At 52.4% G+C, this 23,471-nt stretch overlaps 1 protein-coding gene across 2 annotated transcripts in view; it reads right to left on the reverse strand.

Annotated features, from left to right (window-relative positions):
* Positions 1-1,357: 1,357 nt before the first annotated feature.
* Positions 1,358-23,471, reverse strand: part of KIF13B (kinesin family member 13B) — a 209,436-nt gene continuing 187,322 nt past the window's right edge. Inside the window, exons 38-40 of one of the 2 annotated variants that reach the window (XM_070376013.1) lie at positions 12,844-12,906; positions 8,246-9,092; positions 1,358-5,993 (exon numbers count right to left, since the gene is read on the reverse strand). In XM_070376013.1, coding sequence (XP_070232114.1) covers positions 5,707-5,993; positions 8,246-9,092; positions 12,844-12,906 — 1,197 coding nt within the window. In that variant the 3' untranslated portion in view covers positions 1,358-5,706. The remainder of the gene's footprint in view (positions 5,994-8,245; positions 9,093-12,843; positions 12,907-23,471) is intronic. The other variant, XM_070376014.1, reaches the window with a different exon arrangement.

The following is a 23,471-nucleotide window of genomic DNA, read 5'->3' on the forward strand; positions in this document are numbered from 1 at the left end:
GTAGAGAGATGAGCAGGCTTGCGGAGGAGGGCGATTCCAGGCCACCGCCACCCCATGCTGCTCCTGTTTGGGCCAGAACTGCTCCTTCCGGTTGTGCCCACAACATCCCATCCCTGCGCCTCCATCTAGGGTCCTCCAAACACATTTGCCTGGAGGGAACCTCCTCCGCCCCCCAGAGCTCCAGGGCCCCCGGCTGGTGGGCACCACGCTCTAGTTCATGACCATGGGGCTCATCCGGCAACACGAGGCCCGGTGCAGGACGGCACGAGCTGTTGTTCCGAGTGACCCAGCGAGTGAGCAAACGGACACAATGTGACACCCCCACTGGCACCATCTTAGGGTCTGAGCGACTAGAAACCCCACAGCCTCAGGCAAAGGAGATCTCATTGAGTTGCAAGAGAGTAAGTAGCCGCTCAAAAAACGAGATTTATCCTAGGAGCTAGATCCATCTGAGACGCTTGCCTCGGAGCAGGATAGCTCCTGGCTGCCAAATTTCTGTCATTATTTGGCAGCGCTTATCTCTGAGAACAAGTCCCGCCAGGACGTGCTCTGACTGCTGGCCACCTCCCCGTCAGCCCTCCCGGCGGCTGTGGCCCTTACATATGCAAGTACATTTTATCTCAGGCGAGGCACTGGCAGAGTGACTCACCGATGTGGGGCCACCAGCGTGCTGGGCTGACCACGTCCTCGCGGGGAGGGCGGGACCCTGGGGCCACCTCAGAAGGCCTGCTCCTCTCCCCAGTGCTGTTTGGGTCCTCGCTGGGTGCCACGTCCTGAGGATGCTGGCCTGAGGCAAGCAGGACCCAAAAGTTTGCCATCAGTTTCCACAACCTGTGGAGATGGGACCTGCTGGCGCCCACAGCCTTAATCCTCCTCCCCCGAACCCCTTGCTGCAGGGGCTTTGAAGGTCCGCTCACCTGTGCAGCAGTGCAAGGAAGCCCTGCTCCCTGACTGCGGCGTCTGACATGGGGTGCGGCACGCAGATCCAGGGGGACACAAGCCGAGGCCCAGAGCCGGGACATGCCTGCTCCCAAAAGTGGCCTTCCACTGAGTTAGCCCAGAAGCTCCAAGTCTAAGGTCATCAGGAAGTTTCTGTTGGTCCTTGGCTCCTGAAAGATATCTCAACCGACAGGCCACAAAACCACATACGTGACAAAGACCGCCGGGCCTGGGGGTGTGCGCTCAGGGGACCTGCTTCTGCCCTGAGCCTCCCCTCTTCCAGTCTCCATGCTGAAAAGGCCCGCCCCATCACTCAGAACCAGGCCACCCCAGCCCCTGGGGGACAGTCTGGAATGAGCCCAAACACCCCTGCCTTGGTGGGGAGAGGGGAAAGCAACAGGAAGACCACAGACGCAGGCAGGAGATCATCTGGTTTTATTTAGAGGCTGTTGGTCATATGGTGGGAAGGCATATAAGGTACAAAATTACAGACGTTTAGTTCACTATACAATACAAATCATTAAGTCTTTACAGGTCATTACAGAGTCTTTGGGTTTTTCTTAACTCCCATTTCACGTGTAGGAAATCAACAACCCCCCAATCAAAGTCACTTCCTTGTGTGAACCCATCGTATTTACAGAACTCCACACGAACAAAGGCTCCCAAATGCCCCCGACACGATTAACGAGCAGCACGCAGAAGGACGAAGGGTTCCTCCGAGAAGGGTGCACACAGGAAAATGGGGGTGGGGTCTCAGGCTGCACAACCTGTCCTGGAGGTGAGGAGTAACAGACAGACAGACGGAGCGGTGACCCTGGGAGGTAGAGAGGTTGTGAGCACAGGCAGGCCTCCGTCAAGGGCGGCTCATCTTAGCCCAGAAAACCTCCCCATGGTTTCACAGACAAGGGAGCTTAATCCAAGAGGAGGGAGAGTAAGGAAGGGGCGGGGGGTGTGCTGAACATTTAAGCCTTTCAGACTCCTCAGGGGCTGTTCACAGCTCACTAAGCACACAGGGCCCTTCATGCCAGCCTGGCCCACCCTACTCAGCCCCACAGCTGGGCTTTCTCATCCTCCTGCTCCCTCTGGGCATCTCAGCCACGCCCACTGCCTCTCCACCCCAGTCCCCTGGGGTCTGCAAAGCAGGAGGGCTCCCACCCCGCCTTGACTGTCCTCGGGGAGCCTGGAGCCCCACACCACTCCTGCTGTCTTACTAAATCCCAGGGCCTGATTGGCTGACATTTAAAATGAGGTCTGTCTGTCAGGAAGTCGAGGACAGAAGACAGAGGGAAGGGGGCCCCCTTCCCTCCTACCCAAACACTCTCCAGCCACACCCTACCCCCAAAAACCTCAGGGCAGCCCTTCGCCCTGCAGCGAAGGGACTGCAGCCCTTCAACTCACAAGCTGACATCAGTCTGCATCGAGGAGCGAGAAGAAGCATGACAGCCTGGGGCAGGGCGAGCTGCCTGCCCCAGCTACAAGAGGACAGTCCGCAAGCCCCCAGGAAGCCGGCGACAGCGACAGAGGGGCCAGGGCATCCCAGGAGCCTGCTCCAGCCATACACACCGACCCAAGGCGATGTGGGGTCGTGAAGCAAAGTGGGGAGTGGTCCGGGGGGTGAGGGGGGTGCGAAGATAGCTGTCCCCACATGCTGTGAGGACACAGCAAGGCCGCCACAACGCACTGTGTTCTCCCAGAGCTCCCTCACTGCCCTCAAGGGTCCCAGGCCACCCAAGGGCCAGAGCAGGGCCAGGAGAGCCAGGCCAGCCACTGCCCTGCCAGCAGTGCTGACGAATGAGGGTGCCTGGGGCAGCCTGCGTGTTGACCTGGCCACAAGGACAGCTCACCAGGATGACCAGTGACATGGCCTTCCTAATACAAGCATGGGCCCAAACTCGCTTCATTCTGAGAAAACCCCAGGCGAGCCGGGGGCTACAGACTTGAGAGCAGCAACAGAGTTTTCCTCACGAGAGGAAGGACCACCTCTGCACACAGGTGTGCACACAGGGGGGCTGCGGCCAGTCCCAACAGCACGAGGCCAAGGGCTCTAAGGAGATGCTGCCTCACTGGGTAGGGACGCCAGGCCCCGGTGAGTGCAGGGCAGGGCCGGTGGGAGACGCTCAGGCAGAGGGAACTGGGGATGTTTGAAAGGCAGGCCCCAGGAGGAGAAGGGGGTCCTGAGGCCTCCCGGGACAACAGGGTTGGAAGGAGCTGACCCACATCACCCAAGGCTCCTCTCAGCCCCGCAAACTCCAGCCAAAAACCTGCTCAGGGCAGCAACCCTGCTGTCATCTCATCCACTTTAGCTCAACCAGCAACAAAATGAGCGCAGCCCCTCGTCCCCCAGCTGACCAGCCCAGGCCGGTTCTGCGAGGTTGTGACGCCCGTCGCAGGGCAGATGGGCCCCAGCAAGTACTGGGCTCCGTCCATGAGGATCACAAACACCCCAACCACTTTCTGGTTCCCCACATTGTCTCTGCAAGTGTGGGGTGCACGACTTTCTGCCCCCAGGCAGCTCACGGGGGCTCTGGGAGCAAGGGCTGCCCTCCCAGGGACAGGAGGGTGTCCATGGAGAAGGATCTCACACTGGAAACAGGTCTGAAGGCGAACGTCTATGCTGGGAAGGAGGTTGTGTAGAAAAGCTGACACGGAGTTAAGAGCACTTAGTTCAGGCACACACCTTGCCTGGCAGAGGTTCCCCCAGCAGACCAGTGGAGGATAAGGAAGGGAGTGCCAGGGGTGGCCCCACAGATGGGACCCCTGGCCCCCTGCAGACCTGGGGCTCCGGCAGCCCTGGCCCCGAAGGAGACAGGTTTCTTGTGGCAGAGGGCAAACCACCAGCCTGGGAGCTGCACCCAAGGGATGAGGAAGATGCCTTCTGCCCGGGTCAGGGCAGCTGTCAAGGGGGAGCCCCCCACCCCTCCCCAGAACCCCCGGCCAGCTGTCCGCTGGGGCAGCAGATGGGAGCAAGGGCACACCGGGCCAGGTCACTAAAACCTGCAGACTCCATGCCGGGCTGCTGTGCCCTGGGCAGGCGGAGGTCCAGGTGGGCTGGGAGCTGCTTCTCGGGGACACAGAAAGAGCCGGGATGGGGAATCAGAGCCTGGGGCTCCCACACACTGGAAAAACCAGTAACTCTCCTTGGTTTCAGTCTGCTCACTGTGAGAACCCTTCCAGGTCCCAAGCTAGGAGTATTTATTGAGATGAAGGGGTGCGATCTTAGACTCCCGGGCCTGTCCCCCATTCTAAATAGGGCCAGGGCAGCTTGGGGTAATGAGATCTTGTTCTGGGTGGGCGAGCCCACGGCCGGCAGAGCCTACACGCAGCTCTGTCCTATCCTGCGGTCCCAGAGGTGACAGGAAGGTGCCTTGGCGTCAGCACGCCGGATCGTGGAGGCCACTTCATCCGAGCTCCTCCTGTGGAACCAGGGCCGCCTTCAAGTGAGGGGCTTCACGTTCCTAGACAACCGAGTTTTGTTGTTCTTTTTTTTCAAGCTTTCTGGCTATCATTTTTAAGAGTCTAAACACGAGAACTGAAAAGGCAGCCTAGAATGTTGTGTGCAAACTCCAGCTCCGAGCTTCCACCCTCAACTACACGGTGTCCCCAAATCTTGCTCACAGCACAGGCCCAGTGGCTCCCGCGAGGACAGGCAGGGAAGGCAGCCGAATGTTCGTCACCACTGACCACCACCTTGGTAATCTGAGACGCACTGATGGAAAAAGGGCTCAGGGCCAGGGCTGTCTGGCCCATGGCTCCTAGAGGTCCCCAGGGGTGAACCCCGCCAGGCTGCAGCCCTGGGCTGAGCAGGCATCAGGGCACAGAACTGCCATGAAGCTGAACTGGTCTAAGGACCCTCCCAGACCCCGAATTGCACCAAGGAAGGCCGTGAGGCCTCTGAATGCAGAAGCACAACCACCACCTCCTCCCGTTTTTGCTGTCAGCTGAGAGTAAGGCCACTTGTGCGCCTGTGTTTAAGACACAGGGAGGAGCTGAGTGTCCTCTGGCCCCTCCAAGACCCCCGTGTGAGGCACCAGGCTGGCCGTTCCACAGCGGTCATGGAGGCCAGTGATGTGCAAGGTGGGCCCTGGGCACTGGTGCTGGGCGGATGATTGTGGCTCGCAAACAATTTTAGATTTTGAAAAAATAAATACAAATAAATATATTCCAGGAACTCTGTTAAGGGAATAAATGGCAAAAAGAGAAAACTTTCCAGGTATAAAGATGCTGAAACACCCACAAAGACACCCCTAAGAAACCCTGTGGAAAGAAAGAGGGAAAGAACGGGCAGGCCCAGGGCCCAGGCACTTAGAGGAGCCAGCACTTGGGGGTGTTGGGGTAACTGGGGTGCAAGCCAGGACTTGAGGCGCTGGGGGCCACCTCCATGGGAGTGAAAAGGCACTAGTTAACAATTATGTCTTAAATTAAGAGGTTAACGGGGTCACCAGAATAGAACAAAGAGCAACAGCAGCCATGAGTGGGCAGCCCAGGCCCAGGGACACAGCGGGGACCTCACTCTGGGCTTCTGAAACCTTCCACCTGAGGTCCAGCTGAGATGTGCCCTCACCCCCTGGGGAGAGGGTGAAACGGTGGGGGGGTGAGGGGTGGGAGGGCACCAGCCCACGTCACCGTGCAAAAAGCATTCCTGGCCTGTCTCCAGGGAGAGCGGCTGGAGGGGCCCCCAGGACTGCCCCCGCAAAGGCTTGGAGGGGCCCGGTGCCCAGTGCCCTCTGCCCATCACCCCGGAAGGATAGGAGGCAACTGCCCCGCCGCTCAGCTGGCCCAGGACTTGCGGTTCTCGGGGTTCCCGTGGCCACGCTCGGCCCGCAGCGCCGTGCCCTCGGTCTTGGCAAGTGCTGCCGTCAGCGAGGCCAGGTTGGTGGCAGAGCTGGAGAGCGGGCCACTCCTGCGGGGCTCGGGGGCGCCCTGCAGACGGAGCCCCGCGCTGCGCCTCCGCCCCGCGCCTGCTGCCCTGCGCACGCGGCCCGGCCTCACCAGCAACCCGTAGCCAGGGTTGCACTTGAAGTACTGCTTCCCGCCGATGGAGCCGTCATTCTTACCTGCGGAAAGAGAGGAAGGTATGCAGGTGGCTCCCAGCCCCAGGGGACCCCCGTGCGCCCAAGGAGCTGCACCCTGTGGAAGGTGTGGGGCCCCGGCAGTGCCTCCCAGGCAGCACCGGTGATCACTGCAGACAGATCCCTGTGGCCTCAGATGCCACTTCTGATGCCCACGTGCCAAAGCAGAACCCCTCTTCCCCCTCGGCACTGACCGTTTTCAGTCTGGACAGTCAAAATGCAAACCAAGCAAGGAGGTCGTAAGGTAGAATGATTATTTTTTCTAAATCTATTGGATGGGAACTGGCAAATTACCAAACTGAAGCTAGAGAAATGGGCTTCCCTGGCGGCTCAGTGGTAAAGAATCCACCTGCCACGCAGGAGACTCGGGTTTGAGCCTTTGGGTCAGGAAGATCCCCTGGAGGAGGAAATGGAAACCCACTCCAGTATTCTTGCCTGGAGACTCCCATGGACAGAGGAGCCTGGCGGCTATGGTCCATGGGGTCGCAAACAGCAGGACACAACTGAGAAACTCAACAGCAGCAGCTACTGAGCTGTCACCCTGGTGTGTCAAGGTGGGGAGAAGATGTTTCCTTCATAAAAGCAAATAGAAAATGCTTTAGGGTGAAGGCCAGCACAGGGCAGGGGGACGAGGAGTGGGTCCCTGATGCCTACGTGTCCACCAAGCTTCCGCTCAGGGAACGGCTGCCCCGCCCTGGGACACACTGGCAGGGGGGAGAAAGGCAATAAGGCTGGCGGAGCACAGCGTGTTGGACGCAGAGAGCCCCCTGTATCTCAAGAGAAAGTACGTCCACAGGAAACCTAGATGAGTACTCCCCGCTGCCTCCCTCGCAATGGCTGAGAAGTGGAAGCAACCCAAATGTCCATCAACTGACAAGTGGATGAACACACGGGGCATCCTTACAACGGGATCGCATGGGCCATAAAAAGGAACGAAGCGCTGACAGGCCGCGACCGGCTGAGCCTGGGGAGCTCGAGAAGGGAGATAAGCCAGCCACGGAAGCTCAGGCCTTTATGACTCTGTGAATATCCAAGTCCAGATTAGGACATTTCATATCAATTTCAACAACCAGTATAGATTCATGGTTTACCTGGGGCTTGGGGAGGTGAGTGTCTTGCTAATCGACATACTGCTTCTTTTGGGGGGTAATAAACCCATTGTAAAATCAGGTTGCACAACTCTGGAAATAAGTAATAACTACTGAACTGTACCCTTTAAACTTCTGGATGTTTTGTTATGTGAACTGCATCGCAATCAAACTATTTCCAAAAAAACAAAAAAACCTGCAGTCCATTTGCTATATACAGTGTAGCTAGATCTAGAGGGCATTATGCTAAGTGAAATAAGATAGAGAAAGACAAATACTGTATGTTATCTCTTACATGTGGAACTGAAAAAATAAAGGACTATAACAAAACAGAAGCAGACTCGCAGGTGCAGAGAACAAACTGAGGGTCACCCGTTGGAGAAAGGGAAGCGGGAGGGGCAAGACAGACGTAGGGTATTAAGAGGCACAAACCACTGCGTATAAAATAGGCTACAAGCACACATTATACGGCACCTGGAACACAGCCAGTGTTTTATAATAACTTTAAATGGAGTATAATCTATAAAAAATCTGTATCACCAGTTTGTACCCTGGAAACTAATACTGTAAATCAACTGTATCTCAATTTTTAAAAAACAACAGGAAAATAATTATTTAAGCCCTGCCCTCAGTTTTTCTGCAAATGATGATGTCTTGGCTTGGAGGCGAGCCGTTCTATACAGGAGACTCACCTCTCCTTCCATCCTCCTGCTGGGGGCCCAGGAGCCTGGGGGTGTCTGGGGAACACCTGAGGCATCTGAACCTCCACACGGGCATCAGAGTTTGTAACCTGAGCTAGCACAGCACACAGAGCTGCCGTGACAGCTCAAACGCAGCTGTTTCTGTGACTAAAAACTAAACTCCAGAATTTAAATTCATTGTCGAATTAATATTTAGTAGCTTTCAATGACTGTCGTACGTTTCTGACAAATCTCTACAGGTTAAAAAAAGAGAGAATCTGACTCTTAAAACACTTAGGAGAGCCTTATCTAGAGAAAATTCCTGATTTTGAACAGTGGCAACTGCGGGGCTCAGAGAGGTCAACGATGTGCCCAAGGGCATACAGCAGGTGCTTGGCAGCGACCACACTTTTCGGCCAGACTGCAGTGGGCATGGGGGCAGCACCTGTCTCAAACTAGCATCACTCACCTGAAGGTAGGTCCAGCTCCACTCCAACCCAGGTGCCCTCCTGAAAATCGGTGGGCCCCACGTATCTCACGATGCCCGTCTTGTTGGTGCCCACAGTCACATATTCTCCTTCCTTGAGCCACTCTGGGACCTCACTGGCTTCTTCAGAATCCGAGGAGACTTCCAGCTTTCCCAGGGCCTGAGCCCCAGCACTGCCGTCCCCCAGGTCCCTTGAGGCCAGTGGGTCCTCCGCTGTCCCCAAGGGGCCACCGGGGTCCCCGCCAAGCATGCGCGTGAACGACTTCAGCTCCGAAGTCCGCACCTTCTTGATCCTGAACGGAGAGGTGGGAGCGGGCGGCTGGAACCGGGGGTCTGAAGGCGGGGGTGGCCTGGAGACGTCGGGCTCTGGGCCGGCCACTGGTTTCCCCTGGGGCTGGGTGTCCTCTGGCTTCTGCGGGGCGGCAGGGTAGCTCCTGCTCGCCTGGTTGGGTGGTGGCGGGCCCGCTGCCTGGTTCTGCTTCTCTGCAGACGCCCCGGCTGGGGCCAGGGCTGCCCCGCTGCCCGCTGTCTTTCCCTCCACCGAGGCGGCCGGGGGCTCGAGGGCGGCCAGGCCGGGACCCGGAGGGGTCGAGGCCATGGCATCCAGACCCGGGCCACAGGCGTCTGACAGGGTGGCAGTGGAGACGCTGTGTGAGAAGTAGCCGCTGGAGGCTTCGCTCAGGGGGCTGGGGGGCCCATCCCCACCCTCAGGGGCCGGGGAGGTGGGTGTCACTCTCGGGGGCCCATCACAGGTCCTGGGCGCAGGGGTGGCTGGCAAGGCCACAGGCATGCTGGGGGCCACGCGCAGCCCCCCATTCTCCTGCTGAGCCTGGAAAGGGGAGAGCTGAGAGTTAGGCATTCCTCCCCAAAGCCTCAAGGCCAATCCTGTTGTCGTTGGAGACAGACAGCTCTGATGGTGGGACTAGAGTGGCCTTGCAGCAGGGTGGAAGGTTCCCACATCAGCCTCTCCATGCAACCTCTGAGCACAGATAACAGAGGCCAACAGTCTGCAAGCCACTGCTGCCCCTCCCTGCCCTGACCCGGGCTGAGCAAGGCAGCCCCAAGTGCCCCTCATTGCCGCCCCCTTCCATAAGGCACAGCTCCTATAGCTGCCTATGATAGTATGGTTTCTAGTTAAGAATTACACATTTGGTCTTAAATGTCTTATTTTTTGGTACAGAACTCCTAAAACCCCTGGGGTTTCCCAAATGCTATAAAGGTTTCCTGATACTCCTAACAAGCCCCTTACGACCACATCTAAGTTTATGTTAAGGGGGGTGACTTTTGGAAAACTCCCAAGGAGGGGCTGGTTGCCAAGGGGACCAATCACATGACTAGAAGGGTGTAAGTTTCCATCCCATCCCTGACCTCTGGGAAGGGGCTGGAGGCTGACTCACTCAGCAGTGGCCAACACTTTAATCAACCATGCCTATGTAATGACCTCCACAAAACCCCTACAAGAACGGGGTTTGGAGAGCTTCTGGGCAGGAGAACATGTGGCAATGGGGGCAGAGCACCGTGCCCAGAGAGCACGGCAGCGCCCTGCCCTTCCCCTGCAGGTCTCTCCCACCTGGCTGCTCCTATATTACATCCCTAATAAACTGATAGCCTAGTACGTAAAATACTTCTCTTGAGTTCGCTCCAGCAAATTCACTGAACCTGAGGGAGGGGTCAAGGGATCCTCTGGTCTGGACCCCGCAGGACTTGGCATCTGAAGTGGGGGCAGTCTTGTGGGGCAGAGCCCTCAAGCTGCGGGGATCGGATACTGTCACCAGGTAGACAGGGTCGGGGCGGAGTTAACTGTGGGACACGCCTGCCTCGTGGTGGGAACGATGACGCGGGGCGGCAGCTGGGCAGTGTGGTACAAGTCGGGCAGGAGAGCCTTCACATAAAGCATGGTGCATGTGAATGCCGGACTCCCTCTTACACCTCCTGCACTCAGGCCCGGAGCTCCTCTCTCGGGAATGGACCCCCCCCACCCACCGCCCCCGTCCAGCACCAACTTCCTGGGGAGGCTAAGAGGATCACTGGAGGCCAGCAGAGCACGCTGCTCCTGCAGAACTGAAACGGTGGCCTCAGCGAGGGATCCGGACGAGCCAGAGCACAGCTCGGCAGGAAGCAACAACCGTGGGGCCTGTGGGGCAGGAGGCAGGGGAAGAGGAGGGACAGAGGTTGCCTGTAGGCTGTCCCCTTCCCGAGAGGCTGTCTTTTGAGACGCTGCTCAAGGCTGGTCCCACGGCCCGCATCAGGGTCTCCGATCTGGAGACTCGTGGGCCGAGGAGCAGCCAGCCCGGTGAGCAGGGCTGAGTGAGGCCGGAGCTGCGTTGGGCTCCCCGCCTCTTAGCCCTGGGTCTGAGTCACTCCAGCAGAGCTCCACGGCCCCGCCGTGCTCTCGGGTGTTCCTGCCGTGATAACTGCAGCCACCGGAGAAGGCAGCAGATTATCTTTCTGTTCCCGGTGCACATTGACAGGGAATGGGAGACGGAGTGGGAAGCGGGCTGTGGGGCGAGAAGGGTGCTGCTCAAAAAAAGAAATATGTTCTCAATATTTACGGAAAGATTATTTATCTTACAGGAATGGCCATTTTCCATTTGAAATACAGGATTTATTTGAACTGGGAAACAGCTGAGATCTATAAGTCTCTTACAGTTACTTGGCTTAACTCAGCAGGTTGATAAATCATGCATTTTCACGTGAATCGCCATTTATATTCCTGTCTCCGGGGGCCCTCCTCCCCCCACAAGGCACACTCTCAGGGTACGAAATTAACGGCACCTCTTGAGATTAACAACCCACTTTTGTGATGGATCTCTGGGCTGCAAAATTTACTAAATCCAGTAGATCAATAACTGTCACCAGCATAAATACTCTAAAAGATGAGGCAATCCTTCAATCATTTTTCTTTCGCAACTTGTACATGTTTTATTTATCCTTTTCTATTCTATTTTTAATCTCACTGACCAGGCAGGGAAGAATACACAAGCAAAATTTAGGAGACTCTGAAATCTGAACAGTAACCACGGTTCTGACATAGTCTGCAGTTCCCTACTCCCTGGGGATAAGGCCGTCCCCCCCAGTTGCAGGATCTGCTGAAGGAAAGACTTAGTCCTGAGGAGTGGACGGCCCAGGGACAGTGCCTCAGAGCCCCATCAGCTTCTACCCCATCAGTTTTCACTGTGTCCTCTGATGCGGGCCAGGAAGGACTTACTTTACGACGAGGCCCAGAGAGGCTATTCACCCAAAGCCTCCAGTAAGGGAAAAGCTGGGGATCAGAGGTCAGATCCACAGCAACAGGAAAGAGGAGATGGTTGGGGAGGGTAGTGGGGAGGAAGAGTTGGGGGGTGGTGCAGAAGGTGAGCTCTGATTACCCCGGTTCTTGGTTCTTTCACGCTGAGCCAAGCGCAGCTCTGATCCTTCCGCTTTGGCACTGTGGGTTCCCACTCAATTGGAGTTGCTATGTGAGTGGGAATCTCCCTGCCTCTCTGGGTCACAGTTTAGCACAGACATTCCTAAGGCTACCGGAAAACCTGGATCTGAGCAAGCCCGCAGGGAAGCACCCTCGTGTAAGGGTCTCCCTTTGCCCCACTGGCCTGGGAGTCCCACCCAGATCTGCCTTGAGAAATCATCAACCCAACTCATGGGGGCTGGGGCGGGGGCAGCTCTACCTTTGGTTAAATTTGTGAACACCTAGGATTGAAATGGGCCGTGCAGAAAGGAGTGAACTCTTGGATATCTGAATTATCTTTCAATTATTTGGCCTCTTTTGCTCCTGTTTTCGGAGAAGGCAATGGCAACCCACTCCAGTACTCTTGCCTTGAAAATCCCATGGACGGAGGCACCTGGTAGGCTTCAGTCCATGGGGTCGCTAAGAGTCAGACACGACTGAACGACTTCACTTTCACTTTTCACTTTCATGCATTGGAGAAAGAAATGGCAACCCACTCCAGTGTTCCTCCCTAGAGAATCCCAGGGACGGAGGAGCCTGGTGGTCTGCCGTCTATGGGGTCGCATAGAGTCGGACACGACTGAAGCGACTTAGCAGCAGCAGCTCCTGTTTTAATAAATAAAAAACTTCCTATGGAAGACACAGCATCTCCTCAGAGGATGAACGGCACAGTGGGAGAAAATAGATTTGCTATTCATAAGATGAGAAGTGCTGTTCATCTGTGGGAGATCATAAGAGATGATTTTCTCCCCCAGCTTAGCGTCAGTCTTTTCACGCTGATATCATGAATCAGAATAAAATGTAAAACTGAGAATTAAGCCAACACTTGGGATAAGGAGATGGTTCTGTTTATAGAAATCACCTCTGCCTAGCAGTGGGCTATTAAAACAGCAGACTACATTAGCAGTCAAGCACCTAGGAGTTTAGCAATCATATGATTAACAAGTTGAAAATAGAAAAGTGTAACAAGCAAAACAGAGAGGGGGAAGACAGTGACCTACATTATAGTTCATTATCGAGATGGGAATGCTAAAATTAAAAGCCACGGGTGTGGACTCCACAGTTACAGCATTGGGGCCACCCACTGTATGTGGGACAGCCACAGAGAAGGCACCACCCGGCCCGACCAACTCACCTCGGCCATCCTGGGCGACCCGACATCCGGAAGGGCCGACTGCACCGTGATTCGGGGCACGGGCTGAGGAAACAAGGGAGCGAGTGGGCTCGGGGCTCGGGGGAGCAGGGCAGACAGAACCAGAGAAGCCTTCCACCCAGAGGGAACTCTACAGCTTGTAGGGATTCTGACAAGTCACTGCCTGGCAGGGCTGTCAGGGGCTGGGTGGGGATGCTGTGCCGGAAACATACAAAGCCAGGAGCAGTCAGTGGCCCAGCGACACCAGACGTGTAAGGAGTGCAGGTGCTCTCTTCGCTTGCGCACGGCACGTGTTAGCCAAGGGCTGTATCTGTACATGGAGCTCTCTGGATGGCTCAGTGGTAAAGAACCCGCCTACCAATGCAGGAGACGTGGGTTTGAACCCTGGGTCGGGAAGATCCCCTGGAGAAGGAAATGGGAATCCACTCCCATATTCTTGCCTGGGAAATCCCAGGGACAGAGGAGCCTGGCAGGCTACGGTCCCGGGGGTTGCAGAGTCGGACATGACGGAGCACGCTGAGTATCACTTATTATCTGTACATGGGAGCATTTAGGACCTGACAGAGAGATGTGACATGACAGGAAGATCGGGAAAGGCTTCAGGGGAGGTGGAGCACAAACTAAGCCTTGCCCAGCCAGGGAGATTCCTGGTCCAGAGAAGTGTGGGCGGAGCCGTCACAGGCAGCGAGGGGGGTGAGGATAGACGCCAGTGTAGCTGGAGCACAGAGGGACAGGCATGTGAACAGAGGCTTTGGGGTCTGAGCCAAGCTCCTGGGCAATGGCGAGGATCCCCACAGGTCCTGGGCAGAGGGGGCAGGACGTGAAGAAGACCAACCTGCCGGTGGAAGGCAGACTGGCTGCAGAAACAGTGCAAGAGTGAGGCGGGCAAATGACAGGTGCCAACAACAGAGCAGGGATGACGGGGTGAGAGCCTGAATTGATGGGCACAAGCGATATCACATGAGCGGAGCCGGTTCCTTACGGACGTGTGGTTCAAGGAACAGCTCGTTAAAACAGAGAGCTAAAAACCACACAAAAACTAGAAGAAAGAAAAGTCGGGAGGAGGATCTGGTAACCCTGAAGGAGTCGGCAGCTGCTGTGTTCACAACAGCAGGTGGGCACAGAGCAGACGCGACCACCTTGGAGAACCCTGGGGCCTACCATGCTCTGCATTTATTTCCCCAACCAAGGTCTGGTCACCTCCTGGGCCTGCCTGCTCCAAAGCTCAGGTCTGGAGGTCACCTTAGAAAGCTCGGCTCTAAGAGGGCTCCATCTGGGCCAAATACCTACCCTCAATCCCGTTTCACAGGAGGCGTCAAAGCCGGGTGTCGGGGTTTGTTGCCATGCAGTGCCTCGATCTATCTAGTTTCCCTGGTCTGGGAACCTTTTCAGGTCCCTTCCTCCAGCCCTGAGCAACCGGTTCCTCCCAGGTCCCTGGTGTGTCTGGGTGCCAGGGCTCCTCTGCTGTCATGACTCCCCAAGAGTCTGCAGGCATGAAGGCTGACGCCCAAAGCTGTGCTTACTTTCTAGCAGCCCAGACTCTTAACTGAAGGGAGAAAAGTCCATTTGGAACAAAACAGCCCACTGAGAAGGGTGTCGACCTACATTCATACACCAAACAGCTGCGTTTTAGCAAAGGTACTGCTACAGCCAATTGTACCCTGGGACAGCCTCTGCGGGAAAGCTGCTGCTGCTGCTGCTAAGTCTCTTCAGTCGTGTCTGACTCTGTGCGACCCCATAGACAGCAGCCCACCAGGCTTCGCTGTCCCTGGGATTCTCCAGGCAAGCACACTGGAGTGGGCTGCCATTTCCTTCTCCCATGCATGAAAGTGAAACGCCAAAGTGAAGTCGCTCAGTCGTGTCCGACTCTTAGCGACCCCATGGACTGCAGCCCATCAGGCTCCTCCATCCATGGATTTTCCAGGCCAAGAGTACTGGAGTGGGGTGCCATTGCCTTCTCCGGGGAAAAAGGAGCTAGAAGCAATTAAGGGGTACGGGAACAGCACCAGCATCTGAGAAAAAGGCCCAGAGACAGTGAAGTAGGACATGGCAGAAGATACAGCCAAACAGCTGGCCAGACGTGGGGATAAACTAAGGGAAGACGCTCTACCCTGCAGACACTGGGGAGCGCCTCAGGGCAAAGGCCGGGAGAGCCAGGGTCAGACGTGGGTTTAGGAAAGACAATGGACAGAGCCAGGGAGGGTGCCCTGCCAGCAGCAAGGCCTGAACCCCCCAGCCTCTCCCTCAACTCCTTGACCAGGAAAGACCCCCGTGCCTCCCACCCAGCTCCCGTCGCACATCTTGCCTGCCCCAGGCCTCCTGTCAGGGATTCTCTGTTTCAAGCATGCACCCTCCACTCTGTCTTACGGTCCCTTCAGTGCCGGGGCTAGTACCTTCATTTTCATTTTCCCCACTGCGTCCGAAGCCCCCCCACGAATGGAAAGGTGTTCAGACCATCTCTCTCAGTAAGGGCAGAAAAAAAGTTTGTTAAGCTGGAACCCCGAAATACTTACATTCTTCAGTTATATCTTATTTAAAACAGACAAGATTGAGATGAAACATTCTCCTTTAAAGCACAAAAATGTAAAAATCCCGCCAAGATGGAACTACAGCCACCCAGGATGAAACCTTTTCTGTGTCCTCCTAAACTGGGTACAGAAAAATATACTTTTCTTTGTGATTCAGAATAATTTTTTTTAAATCCAGTAAATGGGAAGGCACCTGCTTGACTGGGATGCAATACTGGAATCCAGCGGAGCCACAGGGCTTCCTGAGGACAGGGCCCCAGCTTTGTGGCTCCAGGCTTCTATGCTGAAGACCTCACGCTTCCCCGCACCGTCCCTCATCCTCCACAACCACTTCTTTCTGCAACCCTCCCCCCCCCCGCCACAACCACTTCTTCCCGAGTAGCTCAAACAGTAATGAATCTGCCCGCAATGCAGGAGACCTGGGTTCGATCCCTGGGTCAGGATTTCCCCTGGAGAAGGACATGGCAACCTACTCCAGTATTCTTGCCTGGAGAAGTCCATGGACAGAGCAGCCTGGCGGGCTACAGTCCATGCGATCAGAGAGAGTCAGACATGACTGAGCAACTAACACTTATACTTCTTGATCAGGCAACAGATCTGCTCTGTAGAGACACCCGTCCAACCCCTAGATACACCTGAAATGGCTGGAACCTGTGTCAACAATAAGATCACATCAGGTCTAAGTGGGTCCTGAGTGCAAACTCAGGTACTCCAGCCACACCTACTTCTCCGCTTCACACACTAGGCACTTCGTGGTGCCCCCCTCCTAGGAAAGGCTGCCGGACAGCAGCTCTGGATGAAAGAGCATCACAGCAGACTGTTCTCCAGCAGAGGACATGCTCAAGAGGCTGGGGGCACAGACACAGACCACAGGACTGGTCACAGACTAGTTTTCATGGAAGCTGGGTGACGAATGCATAGGGATCCACCACAGTATTCACTCTATTTTTGTGGATTTCAAATTTCCCCACAATACTGCCCTGCATGACAAACTTAACTGGGGCTCTGCTTTAGTGGGGCTCTCCTTCAGCTCAGCAAGGACTCAGAGACTTCCCTGGTGGTCCAGTGGTTAAGAATCCACCTGCTAATGAGGGGACATGGGTTCAATCCCTGGTCCAGGAAGACTCCACATGCCTCGGAGCAACTGAGCTGCTGTACCACACTGCCGAGCCTGTGCTCTAGAGCCTGTGCTCTGCGACAAGAGAAGACGTGCTAATGAGAAGCCCGTGCGCCTCAACCAGCGAGTAGCTCCCACTCACCGGAACTAGAGGAAGCCGGAATATAGCACTGAAGATCCAGCACAGCCTCCCCCCAAAAAATAAGTAAATAACTTTAAAATATTTTAAATACTTAAAACAGAAAAAAAGAAGTAAGGACTCAGGTCTCAGGTGCACAAAGAGCTGCAACAGTGCTGTGGGAATATGAAGACCAGAAGGACAGGGGGTCCCTCTTAACAAGGCAGCAATCCAGTCTGGGGGAAGGATGCGTATGCAAAAAAGGAAAACATCAAGGAAGATGACAGGTATCGGAATGAAAGTTTCCAAGCAGAGAAGATGTGGAGGAGGAAGGGGTTATCCAGGGACCAGATCTAGAACACCTCCGTGGGGGTGACTCCACCTGGACACAGACCTTGAAGACACAGTGGCTCCTTGGGGGGCCTGGCGACCCATGAAGAGTGGCATGACAAAGGCAGGCTGCCCTGTCTGGAGGCTCCCTCCTCTCACTTTCCTGCCCGGGAAAAGCTTCTCAACCTTCCAGGAGGTCTTCAAGAGAGGGAAGGATCTGGAGTGACCAGACTTGGGCAGAGGGAAAGGAGGTCAGGGCGTGTGGAGGAGGCCGTGTGAGCTTATGGTGGATTTTCACAGGCAACAAAGAGCTAGCAAAGGAATCGAATGAAGTGGTGCTAAGAACTAGGCTTACAGAAGATCATCCCTGAAGGAGGAGACAGAAAATTTGGAGAAATCAATTAAGCAGTTGCACCAACAGTTCGGCAGAGCACCAGAAATGTAAGAGACTGAATTTGGATGATAAGAGGAAAAGGAAATAGGAGAATTCAGAGATAGGAAGGCGGCCAGCGAACACCTGGAGACAACCAGGGGCGAGAGTGAGAGACGGCGCCTGGGAAGATCGGGAGACAGGGCGAGCGGGACGCAGCTGCAGAGGGAGCACATGTCAGTGCCACACTCCCACGCGCATGCCCAACCGGGAGGGCGCACCCGCTTTCTGAGGGCGATGGCCTCCAGTGAATTCAGCAACCTTACTACGGGCACCAAAAATACCTCCAGAGTGTGCTGAACTCTTCAGTTGTCATCTGTCCTTCACACAGAAGGGCTCACATTTCCAAATGGTACTGTTTGCATTTTAATGCTCCTCTGCACAGCCCCCATGCAAGCGGCTGCCTATTTCGAGAGCTCAAAACATTTCAGATCATAAGTTCATTAATCCTTACGACACATCTGGTAACTATTAATAAAAATGACTGCAAAGTATTTTGCAGCTATAAATATTAAGAAGTCCTATGAGGCGCGTGAATATAAGTATAATTATCTACATTTCACACTTCAGAAAGTGAGGCTCAGAGGCATTCACCTAACAGTTAAGGGCTGGACGGCTACACCAGGGCACTGTCCTGAGTGCGGGTCAGGTCTAGTGGACCAGCACGAGAGAGGCACAGGGCAGCGTGGAAGTGTTGTGGGGAAAAGGTGACAGTCACTTCTCACACCCTATCTCGTCATATTTAAGCTCTGGCTTTCATATGCCACCTCAATGATGGCACACCAGAGCTCAGATGTCCTAACTAGACATAAGAGCTAATTTGCCTGGAATGAAGTCTTAACTCCTTGACATGATATGCAAGCACATCACCTCTCATGAGGCTGAGCATGCTTCTTATCCAGAGACTTCCCCACGCTGTCCCCTCCCTGAGGGAATCATCGCCCACCTGGTGAAGACCTAGCCATCGTTAAGTCTTAGCTGGAGCATGATCTATTTTTCCTGAAACTGCAGGTAAAATGCACCCCCCTCCCCACACTTTCACCTATAACCTCAACATACCACCTATAACCTATTTATATATATAACCTAATTATCTGTCAATCCGTCTTGACGGGGGTCATTCTCAACTGCAAGCTCTCTGCAGGGTAAGGATTATGTCTCATTCATCTCATCCATAAAACAAGAACTTAATGTCTGTTGATTGAACAAGTAAATAAGTGAATGAATGACTTAAGTGATATAAAGGCTGAATTGTACACTTAGGATTTGGAAAAATCCTATCAAATTCCAAATTTTGAGCACAGGAGTAGGTAGAGGGGAGAAAAGATGTCTGTTGAAGCAACTTAATTAACACTTTGTTCAAAAACACTGTATTTTCTGATACCTTTTTGTCTAAAAATGAACCTTTGCTAATAATCACCCCTTACCATGAATTTGATAAATTCTTTACAAGTCATGTTCTAATGGTTCCTAAGTAAATATGATCCTCTAAATCTTTTTTTTTTTCAACTCTAACTAATCACTTTAATCCAAGCCTAGGAAAATACAACAAGAGATGTAAGATTTATTCTGGCCATAAATACTCAATAGCCAACCTTTGATTTTCATGCTGATAAAGTGAGAAAAACATAAAGAACACTACCAAGCTGAATACCTCCTCATCTTTGAATACATTCTGGTAAAAGTAACAAACATTAGACAAAATCAGACATGTACAATTACCTAAAGATCAAGAATCAGCAATAGCTTAATCAATATAAACAGATTTTGAAAGGTTATGTTAATCAGAGAGGCAGGGTGCTGAGCCGGCAGGGACAGGGAGAGCTGGCAGTGCCCCCAGCAACTGTGCAGGGACTGGCGGCTCCAGTCACTGTGGGGGCGGAGGGGAGGCACCCCTCAGGACCACCCCGGCTCACACCGCCAGCACCCCCACCCCCTCTGCCAGGGGTCTGCGATCAACCTCATGATCTGCACTCTGGCTTTCCAGGAGGATCCGGCTGAGACTGTGCTGGCCACGGACGACACCAGCCCTTGTCTCCACCTGGCAGTCAGAGTTCTCAGTTTAAGTGAGTAACTCTCGTTCTAATCACTCCCTCAGTTCTTTGGGTAAACCTGATCGCCTCTGGGTTGCACCTCTGGAAGTGGCAATCCAGTCCATAGGAATTCTCTGAGCAATGTCAGCCAGGGAGGATGGTGGGTGGCCACCAGCTGGTCCTTGCCAGAGACACTGTTACCCTACTTGCCACATGCTCCTTCCGGCCAGCGGCAAGTGTCCACGTGTCAGCATGGGATGGTGACTTCCCTTCTCTGACCAATATTACAATCCCTCATGAGGTTTATACATTCACTTGAGTAGATTCCTCCAGTTCTATCCTCTTCCAAATCCACCTTCCAAACTGCAGCGAGAGGAGCCTCCTGAGACACAAATTTGACCACGTCACTTTTCTGCTTTAAGTTGTCAATGCCCAGAAATAATTGTTTTTAGAAAGAAATGGGCCAAAAAACCCGAAGAGAGATTCTACCCAGTGTTTCTCCACAGCATGACTAGTTCCTCCTTCAAATACTCTATAGATTTGATTCTATAAATATTATCACTTGCTGTTTTTAATCAAATCCAGTGAAATCTCTTCAGATCACAATCGTGCGTTAAATTTTGTTTCTTGACTATGTCTCAGTTCTGCTCCTCACTACGCAGTGTCAGCTTAGACAAGGTGTTACCTACCTGAGACTCATCTTCATCTCTAAGTCAGCGCCTAACATTACCCTTCAACTCTGTGCGTCCAGCATGGCAGCCACCAGCCAGGTGGCTTCTGAGCACTTGAAATGCGGCTGGTGTGACTGAGGAAGTGGATTTTTTATTTTACTTCATTTTAATTAATAACATATAAATTTAAAAATTAAAGTGCCTTTTAGTATGTTTTTGTAACGTCTTGGGCATGTGGATTTATTTTTTCAATTCTATGAACTCTGAATGCAGATCAAGTATTTCCAAGGAAAATTTAGTATCTGAATCGAGATGTGCTAGAAATGTAAACTACACACCTGATTTTGAGGACTCTACAGAAAAAAAAAAAAGAGGAGGATATCTCAGATTGTTTTTTATACTGATAACAGGTTGAAATGATATTATGAATATACTGGGTTACGTAAATTATTTAATTCAACCAGTTTCTTCTTACTTTTTCAAGTGTGACTACTAGGCATTTTTAATGACACACATGGCTCGTATTATACTTCCATCAGACAGCACTGCTGTTGAGCTGATGCATATAGAATCCCTGGCACGGTAGACACTGCACATGTCTAAAGCACCATGTAACCCTAATTACTGGGGTTCCATGCACTGCCTTCCAAGGTATTTCTCTAGATTAAGTAAAACGAGTACTAGGTGCCTGTGCTAAGTCGCTCAGTCGCGCTGGACTCTGTGACCCCCATGGACTGTAGCCTGCCAGGCTCCAGGCAGCCTTCTGTATTCTAAAGGTTGTGTCAGGAGTTGAGGATACAATATGTGCAAAATCAAACACACACACAGTCCTCCTCTTCAGAAACGGGCACTCAGGGTCTAATACCTGATATTCCAATTTAATTTTAATTACATAAAACAACTAAAAGGGCTGCCCTGATGGTCCAGTGGTTAAGAACCCACCTGACGATGCAGGGGACACGGCTGTGATCCCTGGTCCAGGGAAACCCACATGCTGCAGGGAACTAAGCCCATGGGCCACAGCTGCTGAGCCCACATGCTCCAACTACTGAAGCCCGCATGCCCTCGAGCCTGCGCTCCAAACAAGAGGAGCCACCACAGTGAGAGGCCTTCACACCGCAGCTAGAGAGTGGCCCCGGCTCGCCGCCACTAGGGAAAGCCCACAGCAACAAAGACCCAGCAAAAATAAATCAATCTTAAAAAAAAAAAACCCAAAACTAAAAGGCACACTTCTGTCAACAAGTAAATTATTTATCAGTTGATAAAAGTGAACGAGCCTGTCCTAACAGACTTCATGGTCGGATGGCATCACTGACCCAATGGACATGAGTCGGAGCAAACTCCTGGAGATACTAAAGAGCAGGGAAGCCTGGCGTGCTGCAGTCCATGCGGCCACAGAGTTGGACAGGACTTAGCGACTGAACAACAATATATGTGTTAGCTCAACATACTTGAGATCCTACATATGGGAAATTTTAAACACTAATATTTCTGAAGTTGTCAGGAAAGAAACAGTTTCTTACATATTAGGGTTTAGCTAGTTTACTTTTTAAATTTCTACATGATAATCGGTAAAACTTAAGTATTTATGTGGAAAAAGATGTCTCTCTTTTAAAAATAGGGTGTAATAAGTCACTCTATCCACTCAGTTTCTCAAGTATCCAAGAAGAAGGAAGGATACTTTATGAAAGGTAGTGAAGTGAAGTCGCTCAGTCGTGTCCAACTCTTTGCGACCCCATGGACTGTCAAGGAATTCTCTAAGCCAGAATACTGGAGTTGGTAGCCTTTCCCTTCTCCAGGGGATCTTCCCAATCCAGGGACTGAACCCAGGTCTCCCTCATTGCAGGAGGATTCTTTACCAGCTGAGTCAACAGAATGGCTGTTAATCTAAAAACTTAAAAACTGAGTCTAAATCTAGACTGTCCCCAGCTCGGTATGTCCTACAAGCTAAGAATGGTTATTACACTGTGAAATTATTAAAATATCAATAAAAGAATACTTTGTGACATGTAAAAATTATACGAAATTCAAATTTCAGGGTTATAAATAAAGTTTTATTGGAACAAACCCAGACCCATTGTTTAGCATTGTCTGCAGCCAGTTCTGCCAGCAAAGCCTAAAATGAGCCTAAAATAAAACTATCTGGCTCTTGACCAAAAAAGCCTGCCAACCCTGGGTCTACAGACTCATACAGAAGTATACAAAGCCCATTTCTGAAAAATAAGTGGAAGATGCGGCCTCTTCAAATCAACTCCTATCCTGCCTCAGAAACTATCTTCTTTTCATTATTCTACAGATTAGCTACTAACCCTGACTCTGAAGGCAACTTAGTGTCTAAGTATGTCAATATCCATACATTTCTGGGGCAAAGACAGATGGTAAAATGTTATGATCTTGGAAAACAAAACAGACATAAGAGTCTCATTTCGTAAAGCAGTTAAGAATTGCCTAAGAATTCATCCACAAAGCAACTGAACAGAAATCATTTTCCTTGAATTTTTTTAAAAGTCTGTATTCCAAAAGGTCTGTACAAACTTCCCTTTATTAACACAAGAACAAGCAATATAGAATAACACATCCAAATATAAACTACAAGGGAAAAGAACTTTTAAAAACCTGAATACTAAAGGAAAACTCAAGGCTAGAAAACAAGGTCTAGATCCTTTTTCTTATTTTTAGTTGGTTACGATGATGAACCCTTGGTACTTACCTGGTTGTCCAGTGGTTAAGACTCCAGGCTCCCAATGCAGGGTGCCTGGGTTCAATACCTGGTCAGGGAACTAGATCCCACATGCCACAACTTAAGCCTGGAGCAGTCAAATAAATAATTTTTTTTTAATAGCAAATTCCTTTGAGACAAATTCCTACACCTCAACCAACTGAAATAGAACTTAAGAAAAAAAAAAAAAAAAAAGACGATAAACCCTTAAGACACCACAGCAAGCATTTATACAGCCTGTTTCATCAGAGGAGCCTGAGTAATGAAGAGTCTAAAACAGCATCTTAGCGCACAAGGGAAGAACCAGTAGCTGTGTTTGTTTCTCCCCATTTTACACACAGAACACTCACTCACATGAAAGCTGAAAGAACTACCTAAGCACCTTTCCAGCTCCGTCAGAGATGTATAGGGCACTGCTTTCTCTACTCAAGGTTCTGTCCACCTACCACACTGGAAGTGGTGTTGAAACTGGAGACAGAAACCCTTGTGGTCAGCAGGGTAGGCCTAAGCAAAGCCCAGGACACTGGAGAGGAGCTAACAGTAGAGCAAGGATAGGCCAGAAATGTGGCTGTGTTTCTGATGGTGGAAATTAAATGTGAGCATTAACTCAGATGGTAAAGAATCTGTCTGCAATGCAAGAGACCTGGGTTCACTCCCTGGGTCA

This window comes from Bos mutus, chromosome 8, assembly GCF_027580195.1.
Source record: "Bos mutus isolate GX-2022 chromosome 8, NWIPB_WYAK_1.1, whole genome shotgun sequence".
Lineage (NCBI taxonomy): Eukaryota > Metazoa > Chordata > Mammalia > Artiodactyla > Bovidae > Bos > Bos mutus.